This window comes from Mustela nivalis, assembly GCF_964662115.1.
Source record: "Mustela nivalis genome assembly, chromosome: 6".
In the NCBI taxonomy this organism is placed as follows: domain Eukaryota; kingdom Metazoa; phylum Chordata; class Mammalia; order Carnivora; family Mustelidae; genus Mustela; species Mustela nivalis.
In genome coordinates this window covers 114,880,693-114,898,973 of record NC_139025.1, presented here as the reverse complement: position 1 = coordinate 114,898,973, position 18,281 = coordinate 114,880,693, and the positions used below count along the sequence as shown (strand labels likewise).

Genomic DNA, 18,281 nt, shown 5'->3' with positions numbered 1-18,281 from the left:
GTAGTTCATTCCAAATCAGCTCACTTGAAATAATTAGAAAACACTGTCATTCTAGAACTTCCATTCCTGACTGCAGTTTGAGCCTTTTTTTTTTTTTAAGATTTTATTTATTAATTTGAGGGAGAGAGAGAGAGAGAGAGAACGAGTGGTGGGGAGCAGTAGAGGGAGAGAAAGAAGCAGATTCCCTGCTGAGCAGGAAGCCTGCCACAGGGCTCAATCCCAAGACCCAGAGATCATGACCTGAGTTGAAGGCAGATGCTTAAATGACAGAGCCACTCAGATGCCCCTGCAGTTTTAACTTCTAACTCCGTTTTTGAAGAAAGAAGTCTTATTTCCTACACTTTCTGTTATTTATGTCAAATATTTCCAATTTTTCCAGTTACCTTCTTATCTATATAAACCAAAGAGAACCTACAGCTGATGGACTACTCTTTAACAGTTCGTATGCTATATGCTTTACATGCTATTACAGTTTACAAGAGTCACTGAGACCTGATGAGAACTGAATGACACACAAAATGAGAACCAGGGGAAATGTGCCCAGAGGGCAGCTCAGAGTGGAGATGAACAAGACTGGCAATTCCCTTGTTCTGATTAACTCTACCTCTGCTTTTCTGGGAGTCTACATCATGGGAGTAGCTGATACTTGAGTGCTTACTATGTATCACCCATTTACTACTAAAGCCTCTAAATGTACTATCACATTCAATTACCTGAACCACCTTATGAAATGTGCATTATTATCCTCCTTATCCTCATTGAGCAAAGAATTAAGTTTTGAGAAAATAAGTAACATACTTAAGGTCATATAACTAGGGATTCAGAGCTAAGCATTAAACATGTCTATCTCCCAACTGAGGGTCACCCCTTATTATGGACTATATATATTTTCACATGCTGTACTCATGTCTTCAGAATCTTTTTACCAGTAATCGTTTTAGATCTAAAAGAAGAATTCTGAATTTAGTTTAAATCTTGTTAAATAGGACTCACTGTTTCAGCTTGTCAAGTTTTCCAGGATTTTAATGGTCTATATTAGATTTACTATCCTTCTATGATGTTACCCAAAATGTATGGAAGATTCTCTAATTAGTGCAAGAAAGTCATCAGTAAAACTGATCAGAAAAGCAGTACACAGTTTACATGAATAAAAAAGATAAGGACAAACCCTTTCAGCAAACCTTGGAAGTATTTCATCAGGAAGACTCAAATCCACTACCTGTAACTCCAAGAAATAGACCTTCAATTAATCCCAAATATCCCTGTGTGTATTCATAGCCCAGGCCACAAACTTCTCAGCTCACACTGAAACACCTGCTGAGGTCTACAAAACACTCCCTAATCCATCATCCTAATAGTACCATTTGATTCAGGGATTTCACGTTAGAGTAAAGTTATGTGGTTCATACGTAGTTTGTGGAACCAATCACAAATTTTGGAAATTTGGGATTCCATTTTGTCTGCTTTCAGTTTTTGGTAGCTTTCTGCTTAACTACTCCGTAAAATAACCAACAACGGCTTACTGATCTCATCTTTCAGTTTTTAAAGTAACAGACCACAATTCACTAGAGTCAGGAGATTTATTAATTTTACCCCAGCTTGGGTTATAATTTTCTCTTACCAAAATTTACTTTACTCAATTCAGCCCAAAGATTGGCTCTCCTTGCCTTCTACTGGTCAACTATTAATACCTGTTCTTCCTACCTAATATATCCTTAAAAACTCTCCTTTAGTATTTTAAAGATATTTATAAGCTTCAACTCATTCTGGACTTTAACTCAGCCAAAATTATTAAGAAACTGAAGGCCAGGAAAGCAAGGAGAATTCATCTATACTTCTAATTCAGATGATGGATAGTGCTACTCAGAATGCTATTTTGAGGATTCTGAGGCATTTTCTGATTTAAATAAGGAACCATAGCATGATTCATTTTGCAGTGTTAGCTATGAGTAAAGGCAAGACACAGGAAACATTACTGACAACCCTAAGCAGGGTCGTTCTTCATTCTCCTGTATCCATCATTTGTTTTTTGTTCAGTTTTCTTTCCTTTTCTTTTTAAAGATTTTATTTATTCATTTGACAGAGAGAGCACAAGCAGAGGGAGCACATAAGAGAGAAGCAGGCTTCCCAGTGAGCAGCGAGCCCAACGTGGGGCTCAATCCCAGGACCCTGGATCATGACCTGAGCTGAAGGCAGACACTTAAATGACTGAGCCACCCAGGTGCCCCTTTGCTCAGTTTTTAATACAACTTCTTTAAAATTTGAGTTATGTTCAGAGATTTCCTTACATACAAACAAATATATCTTTGGGACACGTGGGTGGCTCAGTTGGTCAACCATCTACCTTTGGCTCAAGTCATGATCTCAGTGTCCGGGGATCGAGTACCACCATTGGGTTCCTTGCTCAGCGAGGAGCTTGCTTCTGCCTCTGTGTGCCCCCCTTCCCCTGCTTGTGTTCTGACAAATAAATTAAAAAATGTATCTTTAACAAGAATTTGTATCTTTTAGTAACTCTTCTTCTCCATTCATTACGCTTATTGGTTTAAATATACTAGAGTGAATTTAGTTTCTGGGAATAGTCTAATCCCCCAGTTTGCTTCTTAAAAATCTAGAGTACCTGTCTGCCAGGCTAACAACCCCCAATATTCTTCTCCTTGGCCTTGACAGTGGCAAAATCACTTTCTTTACTCCACACAACAATCAGTTTTACCTAATTCAGAATTAATTTCAGGCAAGTAATCCCTCTCACAATTCCTCTAATGAAACTAATAAAAGTTCCAACGAAACTAAAAGTAAAGACTTGCCATTGTCTTAAGGTGAGAGTCTCCTTCTGTCCCTGCAATTTCCCCCTCGCATTTCACTCTCTACAAAGCAGCCACAATTCTGAGGTAATGTATGTAAAGCACATAATATAGAGCTGTCTCACCTAAATTACAGATATAATCAGGTCACTCCCCAGTTAAAACCCTTCTGATAATGTCCAAACTACTTTAAGTGCCAGTCTACGTTCTAACTCTTTTCCTATGCCCCACAACTTAGGAGGGGCCATAAACCGAAGTGCCAATGGGCAGGTAACACAAACTAGTGAGATGGGTCATTTGTGTATTAATAACACTCAGAAATACTTTCGTTTTTACTAGGAGATGTGCTGGCTCCCTTTTTCTCAAAACTCAAGACATCACAAACCTAACTTGCATTTTCCCAAACTTCTAGGAAATATGTACAGAACGGAGATATATTATCTCTACTAAAAATGATGGCATCTTCTAAATATAGTGCCATCATGATACATGCAAGTGCCCTTAAGATTCAGTCTTGGGAAATAAATCAAACTAGAAAGTAAAGACCTCATGTAAGGGGATACTAATCAATTTCAGGCGAATGTTGCCAAGCAGGAATGCAGGCTTTTTCCTATGTTTCAAAGAAAGGCTAAAAGTTTGGATTGCACTGGGCAATTTTCCAATTTTTCAAATTTGGGACACATTTTTGTCTAATGGCACCCAAGGGTAAATAAAACACAACTGCAGGTTGGGTCTTGCCAATAATCTCTTAGATTTTAACTACTGCCTAGACAGACATATGCAACTCTTCTCTAAATAAGCCATGCACTTTCACATCATTCTACCTTTGTTCATGAGGCTCCTTTTTGCCCTAAACATTTTTCCTGCCACCTTCAACTAACGAACTCTTAATCCCTCTTAAAATTCTTCTTAAATGTTACCTGCTCTGTGAAATATGCCTAATTTATCCCTCTCTCTGAACATCATGCATATACTTTTAACAATGATCACACACTATATTCATTCATTTATCTAGAACTCACAAGGGACTTCCATGAAGTAGAAACCTTTTAATACACAGCATATATTACACACTTAGGTGAACACTTTCTCCCTTTCATTTCCCCAACCTACCAGGCAGATCCATGTGGTTCCCAAGGGCCAAGACACACCCAGCAAAACTCTGCTTTACAGTTCTGGTTACGACAGACCATGTGATTACAACCGCCATCCTTCTCAATTGTGACGTGGCATTTGGGACATTCCTATGAAGAGAAACTATAAAGTTGGTGTCAATGCTACACTAGATTGTATTACTACCACAGAAGAGAAGCCAGTTCTAAATTTGGTTTTACAGCATTTATTGTTTTGTTTTTTAATTTTAACTTAAATAATTTTAATACATTTGTTATTAATTTTTAAAATAACATTTATTTTTATTTTTAAATGCCATATTTATTGTTATTAATACACGTAAAGCAGTGTGGAATACAGTTAGTACTATTAGAAATGAGCTATTATCATTATTACTGGCCATTAAGATCTACAATAATTAAAAGATTTGTTTTAGCAGGGTTGGGGACAAAAACATATAAGTACTTTTAACGATACATGCAGTAATGATAGTTTCACAGGAGATAAAATATGTTATTCATGTAAATATTATTAATTATCCAGTGTCATCTAGAAATAATTATTGAGGACTTCCTGTATACCACACACTATTCTCGGTGTTTTATATAACCTTAACTCATAATCCTTATAGTGATCCTATTTTCATTTGTCAGATGAATAAACCAGAGGAGAGACAAATAATAATAACACCAGTCTGAGATAACACAGGTATAGCAAATGGTAGAGTCAGGATTCAAGCCCAAGCAACTTGGCCTTAAGAATCAGGTAAGTAGGACTGTAAGACTGGTAAATTCTTTTTGTGGTTACTGAATCTCCCAACTTTCTTCTGTCAAATATGCTTGTTTTATTTATTTTGTTGTTGATTATTCTAATTTTTAAGTAAATTCTACTCTCACCATAGGGCTTGAACTCACAACTCCACAATCAAGAGTCACATGCTCTATGAACTGGGCCAGCCAGGCAACCTCAAATACCCTTGTTTTAAATCTTTCTCACTATGGTCCATTTACAACTGTGCCAAAGAGATCATATCATGGCTTTTTCCAAGTCTATGTCGTATTCTTGGTTACTAATGAGTCAAAGCTATTACCCTACAGTAGGTCTATTGTCTTTTTCTTTTGGAAAAATCTAAAAAATCAAACTTATTTGTTTTAATAAAACTATAAATAACATGTAAAGCTAATATTTTTGCTGCATTTGTCTGATGCCTGTAACTCCCACAAGGAGGGAGTACCACCCATTATATTACTTATACAATTCTGCCTTTGTGAGACAGACTACCCTGGCCCATAAACTATAGTCATTTTATTTTATTTTTTTTAAGATTTTATTTATTTGACAGAGATCAGAAGTAGGCAGAGAGGCTAGCAGAGAGAGGAGGGCAAAGCAGGTTCACCGCTGAGCAGAGAGCCCAATGTGGGGCTCGATCCTAGGACCCTGAGATCATGACCTGAGCTGAAGACAGAGGCTTAACTCACTGAGCCACCCAGGCACCCCAACTATAGTCATTTAAAATACGTAAAGTTGGACATTTCTAATCAAATCTTTGAAATCAATTAACATATTTTACATTTTTCCAAAGAAGCAAGTTCCAGGTCCAAAATAATCTGTGTCATTCTGTATTTCTGGGTTATAATTAACCACATAGTATTAAGCTCTCATTATGTTAGGATACCACTGATAATCTGCAAATCTGTTTAAGGGGCAAATAACAATAATAAAAGCTTCTGAAACCTCTCAAGAGAAACACTCTTCAGTTTTTCTCAAAACTACCAAGCAGATGACCTTGTTACTTAATTGCCATTCTTCCTTAATAATCAATCTACTTTTTAAACAAATCTACTTTCTAAACATATGCAAGCCTGTACTCCCTATTTTATTTGCTTAAAGATTTATTTATTTATTTATTTTAGAGAGTGTGTGCAGGAGTAGTTGGGGGCAGGGGAGAAGCAGCAGACTGCCCACTTAGCTTGGAGCCCAAGGTAAGGCAGGGCTCTGACCCAGGGCCCTGAGGGTCATGGCCTGAGCCGAAATGAGAGTCTGATTATTCTGATGCTTAATGAACTAAGCCACCCGGGCACCCTGTACTCCCAGTTTTAAATATCTTGATGGTTTAGTGTGTTGGGGGGATTTCTCTAGATGCAGAAAGAGGGCTCTAGTTTCATCAAGCTACCTAGTGAAAACACCACTGCCCTATTCTAAATACTAGTTTTACAGAGCATATTAGAAGATTCTAGGACTTCAATGAACATGTCTGATGGGAAATCAAATTTCAAGAAAGTATGCCTGACTAGGAAATTTTTTCAACAACAAAAGCTAGCACTTCCTAACAACACTGAAAAGTTTTAAAATGACATGAGTTACCTTCACCATAATTTTAGAGAGCACAAAAAAACTAATTTCAACCATACATTCCTCAAAGACATTTGTTTTATGTGACAAGACTATTTCATTACCAAGGCTTTCTGGGAGATACAAATATATTCAGGTTTTAATCTTTTGGGGGTAAAACAGGGTACTAATGGTATAAAATTGTGTGTTTTGGCCTCCATCGTTTAAACACTCCTTATTATCACTGTCCTGTGACTGGGTGATGGAAAGCTCTAATGCTAGTCAGACAACTCAAAATATAACACCATTTCACATGTGAATACCAAAAATGAATAGTTCATGAATAAAACTACCATTCACCACCTTAGTCACTTCCAATATAGACAGTATATAAGGTTGAATTAAATAAAAATTGGTTAATTAAACAATTTTCTACTACGAAATTGCTGGGTACACAGTTGGGATTCAAACACATGCTTATTACTTGGTAACAGAAAAGAAGGGCACTCAAGACTACATCCATTTGCAGAACAAAACATCTGTCTAGGGTTAAATAAATGTTCCCAACTGAATCTTAAAACTAGTATCACGAGCAATAACGTACTTCAAAAATAAAAATAAAAGAACAAGGGATATCTATGTTATCTCCAAAACTCCTAATTCTTAGGAATCAAGTCTCTTATATCGTATTTTAGAAATTTAATACGTTAAAGAAGTCAAACATGTTAACCCCACTGCAGTCACATAATAAAAAGTTACTCAGTTACTCTCGATATTGCTCTAAAGACTGACTCCTTAAGGAGGGGCCCCTAGCTGGCTCAGTGGGTAGAGTGTATAGCTCTTGATCTCAGGGTTGTGAGTTCAGGCTCCATACCCTGGGTATAGAGATGAAAGAAAAGGAAGGAAAAGAAAATAGGAAAAGGAAAGCAAAGTGAAGACAAGGAAAGAAAAAAGAAAGAAGGAAACAGTTACACTAATGTGGGGCTCAAACTCACAACCCTGAGATCAAGAGTCGTGTGCTCTCCCACTGAGCCAGCCAGGCGCCCCAAATCCTGAAGATTTTTTAAAGGCAGAAATGTAAATTTGCCTAATAAAACCAAGCTAGGTGGAGTAAACTCTGTACCTGTATACTAAAAGGCAGGTAAAACAATATGAAAAAGCATTATCAAACCCCTGGGTAGTAAAATTGTCAGCTTTTTCTTCTATAGAAAACCAACGTTTTCCTAACAAAAACTTCTAAAGAACAGTACTGTACATACTGCAATAGTGCTCAATAAAATAAACTTGAACACTTAAAAATCAGTATTCTGGGGAAAAAACAAAACAGAAAACAAACCCAACCAAAACTCTAAGCCCTCAAAACAACCGCAAAATGCCCAAATCTTAACTGAAGGGAAGGTAAAACAAAGTCCTTAACTAGGTAAACCTACTTATTTTGCTAATGCACCTAATCTTGTAACCGTTTCACTACCAAGAGTTTACTGAAGAAAAATACCAACCTTTGTGTTGGCTGCAATCCAATTAGAAGTTTCACTATCATCATCACACTTTTTAATCCACTTCTTTAGCCACTGTTTGGAAACAACAACTGTTAGGGTACAACAAAAGACTTAAAAAAAGGATAGCAAATTACTTCAACATTAAAATGTAGTCAAGCATAAATGTAAAAGGCAAAGGACAAGATTATCACTGGATTTACTTCCTTTTATATCAAGGCAATCCTCTAGTTCTCATACCCAGTACATTATATCAACCAAAGAAGACTTTCTGTGGCTGAAGCCAAGTGGGGAACCTAGAGCCTGATGAGAAGCCCAGCTCCAAGATGTGTCATTCTCCTTAGCTAATTACGAGGCCTTCCCAGGGAGGTGCCTTAACCACTGTTATCCTGAAATCATCAGGAGTGGACTTATTCCTAAGGAATACTTCATGAGTACTTGTGATGATTATCTAAAATAGAAAGGAAAAACACAATCTTCTATCTACAAAATCAATCCAATCCAAAATTATGGGCCCTAGTTTTCAGTCATCAAGTCTCAGAAGTGTTCTATTAAATTATTTAAAAATGAAAATGCCAGACAAACTCACCTTACATTTAACAGGATCGTGCCAATTTTCTCCACAGTTAAAGCTGTTAAGTAACACAAGAGTTAAAAGAATTAAGTTCTACCTACTGTAGGTAAGTAAACAATTTCACGTTTTATAGTTTCTCAGTGGTTTCATCAGTTTTTAGTGACTGGCAAATACAAGGACATGAGTCAAGTTTGTATTATTCTATAGATTATTAAGAATTTAGTGTTAGAAGAGCATGTATTGTGGTGTGTTTGTGAAACGAAGAAATGATTATAGGCATGAAGACACACTCTGATGACAATTATATAAGAAAAGGACTCTAAATAACCACCAATCTTTTAAGACAAGAAATTCAGTGTAATCCCATCTGTATTTTTCTGATCGTTCTATATATGTATAGTTCTGTGCCGTAAACATTTAATTCAAACCAATTTTCACTAATTTGAACTTAAATTTTGACTAGTGCTTTATTAGCATATATTAAATCTCTTAACACCCCAAATAAAGAATAACAAAGTCTGACTTTGTAGAGTAATTACATAATTTAATGCAAATGCAGTGAGCAATAATTGGGAGGCAAACAGGTCACATCTTTGCATGATCCAAACAAATGAACTTCAACCCTGTAGAGATAAACTGTACCAACCAAGGCATAAAACAAAAGAGTGTGACTAAATATTTTCTAAGAATATACTAATTGTTAATTCCTTGCTATATTCGAGACACATAGTATATACATTTAAGAAAGCATGAATTATATATACCACATCTTCTTTATCCATTCATCTGTTGATGGACATCTAGGTTCTTTCCATAGTTTGGCTATTGTAGACATTGCTGCTATAAACATTCGGGTGCACGTGCCCCTTCGGATCACTACGTTTGTATCTTTAGGGTAAATACACAATGGAATACTATGCAGCCATCAAAAGAAATGAAATCTTGCCATTTGTGATGACATGGATGGAACTAGAGGGTACAATGCTTAGCGAAATAGGTCAAGCAGAGAAAGACAACTATCATATGCTCTCCTTGATATGAGGAAGTAGAGATGCAACATGGGGGCTTAAGGGGGTAGAAGAATAAATGAAACAAGGGAGGGAAACAAACCGTAAGTGACTCTTAATCTCACAAAACAAACTGAGGGTTGCTGAGGGGAGGGGGGTTGGGATAAGGGGAGTGGGGTTATGGACACTGGGGAGGGTATGTGCTATGGTGAGTGCTGTGAAGTGTGTAAACCTGGCGATTCACAGACCTGTACCCCTGGGGATAAAAATGTATGTTTTTAAAAAATTTTTAAAAATAATAATAATAAAATAATTTATTGTTAAAAAAAAAGCAAGCATAAATTAAAATAAATGCCAAAAAAAAAAAAAAAGAATAAATACAAAGGTTGATCAGGAATGCCAAGAATCCTCTTTGCAAACGAGGAGAATAACGAAGTGCTAACAATTTAAATCAAGTCAAAGATAATGGTTACTTCTGGAAAAAGAAGATGGGGAGTCGGATGAAGAGAACAGAAGCTTCAAATGAATCTGTCATACTTTATTTCTTAACAAAAACAAAATACTGTATAAGCTGGGTTAAGAGCTATAAGTATTCACTGCTATTATTCTCTATATTTTGGTATCAACTAAAACTATGTTTTAAGGTAGTTGTATAATCAGACTGCACCTCCTGTCTATAGGGTAAACTCTAAAACAGTAATGCATATTTAATCTTTACCAAAACAGCATGTATTTCATACATATTTAATCTTTGTGAGTTTATCTGCTCCTTTCGGAAATATTTAATATTAATGATGTTTAAGTCTAATTCTACAGCTGTTTGTGGAGAAAAAAAGAACATGGTACAGAATACCAATATAAGGTCTATTTGCTAGCGCTTGGAGCTACTTGTTTTGAATGTTTTCTTATTCCTAAAAGATCCACAAGGAAAATGGAAAATCATCTTAACTCTCTAATAATAATATACAGTATTGAAAATTCTCTATTAAGTCAAATTTAGAATTCAAACACTAGAGTATGTTATAAAACTCCAAGAACGGAGGTAAGCAGGAAAGCAGTGGCCAGAGGCGCTACAGGGAAAGTGTTGGTTAAAAAGTGTATCTTAAAAAAAAAAAGAAAAGAAAAAAGGCATATCTTAATAAACCATGTTTTATCTTTCCAAATTTATCTGCAAATTTTCTTTCTAGGAGTAATATTAAACTTGTCAAAGCAAAGGAAAAATAATCCTGTGTATTTTATTTCCTAAGAGATAAACTGAAAACAGAGCAAGAACCATAAAGGAACCAAACATACTCTGACAAAATAAGCAGTCCATCAGAAATGAGAACTAAGTTCTTGTCCCAGATTTCTAAGTTTGCTCCCATATTAGTTCCAGTGGCACACACAAGAAAATGTGATTATAGCTACATTTTCTCCCCATAAGAAAAAATAGCAACAAGGATAGAGAAAAAATTATTTAAGATGTGACCTTTTAATCTAATTCTTATTTAAAAGAAATACACACTATTTTAAATCAACATCACCCACCTTCCTACTAGAGGTAAAAAAAAAAAATTTCTTTTTCTACTATTTTACTACTAAGAATAAATAGAAAAGCTATGTGTGCTGTTTCAATTTGGGAAATCACTTGCTTACCAAAACTGGCGCCCACATTTGCAGCGAACAGGTTTAGCATCAGGATATTGGACTTTAACAACGTGGTGGCAATCTGGGGCAGGACACCACTTTAACAGTCGATTGCACTGAAACCCAAGTTAGAAAATAAAAAATGACAGCAAATTAAAATCATGAGGTAAGATTTCCTAGTACAACAGGCAATTAACTTACATTTCCCAGTGCAAGGCCAAAGACAGAGACGACACAGGCGTATAAAACTTGCCCCCAATATTTAGTACTCTAATTCTAAAGTATTGCTTTCCAATGCACTATTTTTCTAAGATTACAGATCCCTTGATCCCTGGTTTTATAAACATGTGAACTGTCTCTTAGTTCTACTTTCAAAATCCTACTGACATACTTTAAAATAATTACCCATTGGTGATCATTAAGCACTGATTTTTACATGGTTCTACCTCAGGGCAATTTTCAAAGATGTAAAAAACAATATACACTCCTACTTAGGCAAAGTGTTTAGATCCTATAGAATATACAGGTAATTTCTCTCTTTGACCACAAAAATGTGTATAAGAACAAAGGTCAGTTCCTAAACCATGGAAATAATCACATTTTAGTTCTTAAAAATGAATGAATGAATGAATGAATGAACAAACGAATGAATAAATAAAACTTTGAAGTATTTTTTATTATGAAACAAAACATGGCTCAAGTAACACTCTGCACCAGAATTCAAGTTTAGTGACCATTTTAAGAATACATGATTCCTAAAATACACATTTTCTAGAAGATCTGACCTTCAGTTTAATCTCTTAATAGAAGTAAAAACTGGCTTTGTAGAATTAAAATATCAATTTACATTGATGATCTTATATAGAGGCTGACAAACATCTTCCATAAAGAGCCAGATAGTAAAGACTTTTGTTTTTGACAGGCACAATGGCCTCTGTAGCAATTACTCAACTCTGCCACTGTAGCACAAAATAAATCATACAACAAATGGGCACGTTCCAATAAACATTTACAAAAACAGGCAGGTCAGAATTTCATGACCTCTGTTGACCTCTGTATCTGATTAAAAAAAAAAACCATTTTCTAAAAACAAGTAACTATAGGGGCACCTGGGTGGCTTAGTCAGTTAAGCATTCGCCTTCGGCTCAGGTCATGATCCCAGGGTGCTGGGATCAAGCCCTGCATCAGGCACCCAGCTTGGGGGGTGGGAGGAGCCTGTTTTAACCTCTTCCCTGGCTTGTGCTATCACTCTCTCAAATAAATAAATAAATAAATAAATAAAATCTTTAAAAAAGGAAATAACCATAGCTCTCTTTATTAACAAAGTTTACTGGTAATGGAAGCTAAAACAAGCAGAGATATAGCAAGGTTGAATTGCCAAGCATGATTAAACATTACGTCATTAATAATCAGTTACAACTTTTTGCTAGCAATAAAGGAAGAATACTGTAAAAATAATTTTATCACCAAAGTTTTAGATCTTTGAAGAGACACCTACTCACTGGTTTGTCACATTCCTTTGAGAATAAAGGTGTTTTGTATGCCTCACTAATAAATAATATAGTCCATAATCCAAGTTTATGGTCATAATCCAAGCCCTTTACATCTTACTATCGAGAGTGTTTCATGTAAGAAAAACTAATTATATCTATGAATAAACAATTCCTCTTATTTAAAAAAGGAAAACTTATGAGAAATCACTTACCTCTACAAAGCTATTTGTTATTAAATGCTGATACTTTAATTTAACTTTCGAATCTGTGATCAGGCGCCTGAGAACAAGAACAAAAGTAGTTTATTAGGAAGTTCTCAGCCAAGAGTATCTTTCCACATTTATAAAATAAAATTTCAATGTAGTGGCTCTAAAAGCTGCCCTAAATTGAAAATGCTAAAATGCATACGGACTATCAACAAATCTAACTATAGAAATCAAGATAACAAATACAAAGTTTCTATAGTTTTATTTTGGCAAAATCCCCATCCCCAAGTTTTTTATACATAAAATATTCCATTTTTACCCAGTCTGTTATTATAGTCTAATGACTTACTATTATGGCGTTTACGCCCCTTTCAAAAGTGTCTTCTTACTCTGCCCTAAGAGAGCAATGTGCAGCCAACTTCCCTAAGACACTCTCCCAAAAATCAGTGTATGAAATAAGAGATGCTGACAGGAATATCAAGAAATGGATCCAGGTTTTGCTATATATAAATTTGAGGGCCTTTTTCTGAGATCCTTTGGTAATTTACTAGAAATGTCTACTGACTGCAACTTGGATTCCCCTGTCCACCTAGAACACTCTATATATTCATTACAATTTCTAGAACTCATAGGAACCCATAAAAGTAAAGCATCCTGAAGCTTAAGTTTTACTAGTTTTAATGGTAAATACTCCTATGAATCTTTAAAGAGAATGCTGTTACAGCAGAAAAAGTTAACCACTGACAAAACCAGTAAAAACTCTCTAATGTGATAAGAAATTTTTGTATTATTTGGCCCCATTGAATTCTTGAGCTTCTTATGGCACTGCTTGCCTTCCACAAGATCCCATCCTGTCCTGTGCTACTTTCGGTGTACTCCTGTCACATTTGTATTCTTTTCAGAATGATGGGGTTATCATCCTCCCTCAGAGGCTTTTGCATAGGGCTACCTCTCTTGCAAAGGAAAGAGAAGTAGATCATGGTGGGCTCAGATGGGACAGCCCACTGAATACTGGATTCACACTTACTAGCTATGAACTGAAGATAAGTTCTTTGACCTCTCCATTTTTCAGTTTAGTCATTTGTAAAATGGATAGCAGAAATAAGAGTTGTGAACTAGAACAGTGCCTGGCAAAGAGTAAACACTCAATAAATATTAGATGCTGCTAATATGCTATATTATTTTTTAACTCAGTTAATACATAGTTACTAACTAAAGGAAGCCTTTTCTGACAATAACTCACATCAGTCCTGCTCAATTCTCATGGCATCTTATATATCTTCCTGTCATAAAATCTGTCATAATTTTATCTGTGTAGATCTGGAACAAGCCTAAAGTCTGTACAGAACCAGAAAAGACCCCAAATAGCCAAAGAAATGTTGAAAAAGAAAACCAAAGCTGGAGACATCACAATTTCAGGCTTCAGGCTGTATTACAAAGCTGTAGTGATCAAGACAGTATAGTAGTGGCACAAAAACAGTGACACAGATCAGTGGAAAAGAATAGAGAATCCAGAAATGGACCCTCAACTCTATGGTCAACTAATCTTTAACAAAGCAGCAAAGAATATCCAACAGAAAAAAATCTCTTCAGGAAATGGTGTTAGGAAAACTGGACAGGCACAGGTAGAATAATGAAGCTGGACCATTTTCTTACACTATACACAAAAATAAACTCAAAATGGATGAAAGACCTAAATGTGAGACCACCTCTCAAAATCCTAGAGAACACAAGCAGAGGCTCTTTGACTTTGGCCAGAGTACCTTCTTGCTAGATAAGTCTCCAAAGGCAAGGGAAACAAAAGCAAAAATGAATTATTGGCACTTCAACAGGATAAAAAGCATTTGTACAACAAAGTAAATAGTCGATAAAACTAAAAGGCAACCAACAGAATGTGAGAAAATATTTGCAAATGACTTATCAGATAAAGGGTTGGTATCTAAAACTATGAAGAATTTACCAAACTCAACAATCCAAAAACCCCCCCAAAATCCAGTCAAGAAATAGACAGAAGACACGAACAGACATTTCTCTAAAGACATACAAATGGCTAACAGACACACGAAAAAATGCTCAACGTCACTCAGCACCAGGGAAATACAAATCAAAACCACAATGAGATACTTGCTAACGCCAGTAAGAATGGCCAAAATTAACCAGTCAGGAAACAACAGATGTTGGTGAGGATGAGGGAAGGGAGAACCCTCTTACACTGTCGGTGGGAATGCAGACTGGTACAGCCACTCTGGAAAACAGTATGGAACTTCCTCAAAAAGTTAAAAATAGGGGCACCTGAGTGGCTCAGTCGGTTAAGTGTCTGCCTTCAGCCCAGGTCATGATCCCAGGATTCTGGGATAAAGCCAACATGAGGCTCCCTGCTCAGACGGGAGCCTGCTTCTCCTTCCCTCCCTGCTACTGCCCCTGCTTGTACTTTCTCCCTCCCTCTCTCTGTCAAATAAGTGAATAAATCCTTAAAAAAAAAAAAAAAAAAAAGCCTCTCATCAGGTGCCTTGTTCAGTGGTGGTCTGCTTCTCCCTCTCCAACTCCCACTGCTGCTTGTGCTCTCTGTCAAATAAATACATAAAATCTTTTGTTTTTTTTAAAGTTAAAAATAGAACTACCCTACCATCTAGCAATTGCACTACTAGGTATTCACCCAAGTGCACTACTAGGTATTCACCCAAAGGACACAGACAGCTGTGATCCAAAGAGGCACCTGCACCTCAATATTTATAGTAGCAATGTTCACAATAGCCAAACTATGGAAACAGCCCCGATGTCCACTAACTGATAAACAAGACGTGTGTGTGTGTGTGTGTGTATGGAATACAATGGAATATTACTCAGCCATCAAAAAAAGAAAAGAAATCTTGCCATTTGCAATGACATGTATGTAACTACAGGGTATTATGTTAAGTGAAATTAATCAAAGAAAGACAAATACGATATGATTTCACTTATATGTGGAATTTAAGAAACAGAACACGTGAATATAGAGGATGGAAAGGAAAAATAAAATAGGATGAAATCAGAGAGGATGGCAAATCGTAAGAGACTCTTAACTATAGGAAACAAACAGAGTTGTTGCACGGGAGGTGGGGTAACTGGGTGGTGGGCATTAAGGAGGGCTTCTGATGTGATGAGCACTAGGTGCTCTATGCAACTGATGAATCACTAAATTCTACCCCTGAAACTAATAATACAGTATAGTATTAACAATATGGTTTTTAAATCTAATATAAGAAGTTACCTAAGTTGAATTTAACCCACTGAGCCACCCAGGCGCCCCGGCCTAAGTTGAATTTAAACAAAAAAAAATTTTTAAGGTTTATTATTTATTCATTTGAGAGCGAGAGAACAAGGTGGGGGCGGGGCATAAGAGAGAGAAAAGCAGAGTCCCTGACTGAGCAGGGAGCCCAATGTGGGGCTTGATCTCAGCTGCCCAATGGACTGAGCTACCCAAGCACCCCTAAATTAAAAAAATTCTTTAAATTATCTGTGTAATCATTTGTTTAATATCTGCCTTCATGTTCCCCTATCCCCAACCAAACAGTAAGCTCCCGAAAGGATCCCTTCTATCTTAACACACTGCTTGGCCTGTAGAAAGTGCTCAGTAAATATTTTTTAAATGAATAAACCTCCACATTTCGGGAATGTCGGAACTGGAGCCTAAAAATAATTAGTGTAGTTGATGTGATGTGATTCCTTAAAAGGTTAAACACAGAGGTGCCTCGGTGGCTCAGTCGGTTGGTACATTTGACTCGATTTTGGCTTGGGTCATGATCCAACGGTTGTGGTATCAAGCTCTATACTCTGCAAGAAGTCGGCTGAAGGCTTTTTCTTGCCCTCTGCACTACTGCATACCCCTGTGTACTCACTGGAGTGCACTCTCTAAAATAAACAAATCTTTAAAAAAAAAAAAAGGTTAAACACAGAATTACCATATGACCCAACAATTCTACTCCTAGGGATGTATATCCAAGACATTAAAAACTGGCACATAGTATCATGCTTAGCGAAATAAGTCAAGCAGAGAAAGACAACTATCATATGATCTCCCTGATATGAGGAAGTGGTGATGCAACATGGGGGTTTAAGTGGGTAGAAGAAGAATCAATGAAACAAGATGGAATTGGGAGGAAGACAAACCATAAGTGACTCTTAATCTCACAAAACAAACTGAGGGTTGCTGGGGGGAGGGGGGATTGGAGAAGGGGGTGGGATTATGGACATTGGGGAGGGTACGTGCTTTGGTGAGTAATGTGAAGTGTGTAAACCTGGTGATTCACAGACCTGTACCCCTGGGGATAAAAATATATGTTTATAAAAAATAAAAAATTTTAAAAAAACCTGGCACATAAATGTTCAAATAAAAACACAACTGTTTCCACAAAAAGTGGAAACAACCTTAAATGTCCAAGAACTGATGAAGAAACAAAATATGGAATATTATTTATCCCTAGAAAGGAATCAAGTACTGACACATGCTACAACATGGATGAACCCTGAGAACATTACTTTAAGTGCAAGAAGCCAGACACAAAAGATCACATGCTATACGACATTTAAATGAAATGCTCAGAATAAGAAAATCTGTACAGACAGAAAAAGGAAACAAGATTGTCAGGGTCTATGGGAAGAAGGGAATGGGAAGTGACTATTTAATAAATTTTGGAATTCTTTTAGGGGTGATGACAATGTTCTGGAATTAGATAGTGGTGATGGTTGTACAACATGATGAAAAACCACTAAACTGGGGGTGCTTGGGTGGCTCAGTGGGTTAAAGCCTCTGCCTTTGGCTCAGGTCATGATCTCAGGGTCCTGGGATCGAGCCCCACATTGGGCTCTCGGCTCAGCAAGGAGCCTGCTTCCCCCCACTTTCTGCCTGCCTCTCTGCCTACTTGTGATCTCTGTCTGTCAAATAAATTAAAATCTTAGAAGAAAAAAAAAAAAACCCCACTAAACTATATAGTTTTAAATAGGTAAAATGGTAAATATTATGTTATGTGAAGCTTACAAATAAATAAATAAATAAGGAGTGCTTGGGTGGCTCAGTGGGTTAAGTCGCTGCCTTCAGCTCAGGTCGTGATCTCAGGGTCCTGGGATAGAGTCCCGAATCGGGTTTTCTGCTCAGCAGGGAGCCTGCTTTCCTTTCTCTCTCTGCCTGCCTCTCTGCCTACTTGTGATCTCTGTCTGTCAAACAATAAACAAATAAAATCTTAAAAAAAAAAAAAAAGACCCAAAGTCAGATGCTCTGATTTCCCACTTTTTATTTCTAGTACTCATTATGCCAATGATTTCTTATAACTGATCCAGACTACTTGGTGAGAACACAGGTTAGCCATAGTTACTAGACCAAAGTTATGAGGTCTCAGTTATTAGGTCATAGTTTATCTTGTGAGAGCCAAGAATTAGAAAGCAATCTCTTACCCTTGAGAATAAATACTTTCAAGAAAACAAGTGTCATCCTGTGTATTGATGAACTACATCTCTCAACAAATACCTGTTGCCGTCACTTACATCTAGTTATTACACCAACTCTCATGCTAGAAGGCAACTCTTTATGAAGGTAAAGATAATGACTTCTACTGATCACCTATTATACATTATAAGCACAGTGCCAGATGCATTTAA

The 18,281-nt window shown here is 36.6% G+C and overlaps 1 protein-coding gene across 1 annotated transcript in view; it reads right to left on the bottom strand.

Annotated features, from left to right (window-relative positions):
- Positions 1–18,281, bottom strand: part of ARIH1 (ariadne RBR E3 ubiquitin protein ligase 1) — a 120,464-nt gene that overhangs the window by 13,274 nt on the left and 88,909 nt on the right. Inside the window, exons 6-10 of the mRNA XM_082735768.1 lie at positions 12,654–12,720; positions 10,958–11,064; positions 8,331–8,373; positions 7,745–7,816; positions 3,915–4,045 (exon numbers count right to left, since the gene is read on the bottom strand). Of these exons, the coding sequence (XP_082591894.1) occupies positions 3,915–4,045; positions 7,745–7,816; positions 8,331–8,373; positions 10,958–11,064; positions 12,654–12,720 (420 nt within the window). The remainder of the gene's footprint in view (positions 1–3,914; positions 4,046–7,744; positions 7,817–8,330; positions 8,374–10,957; positions 11,065–12,653; positions 12,721–18,281) is intronic.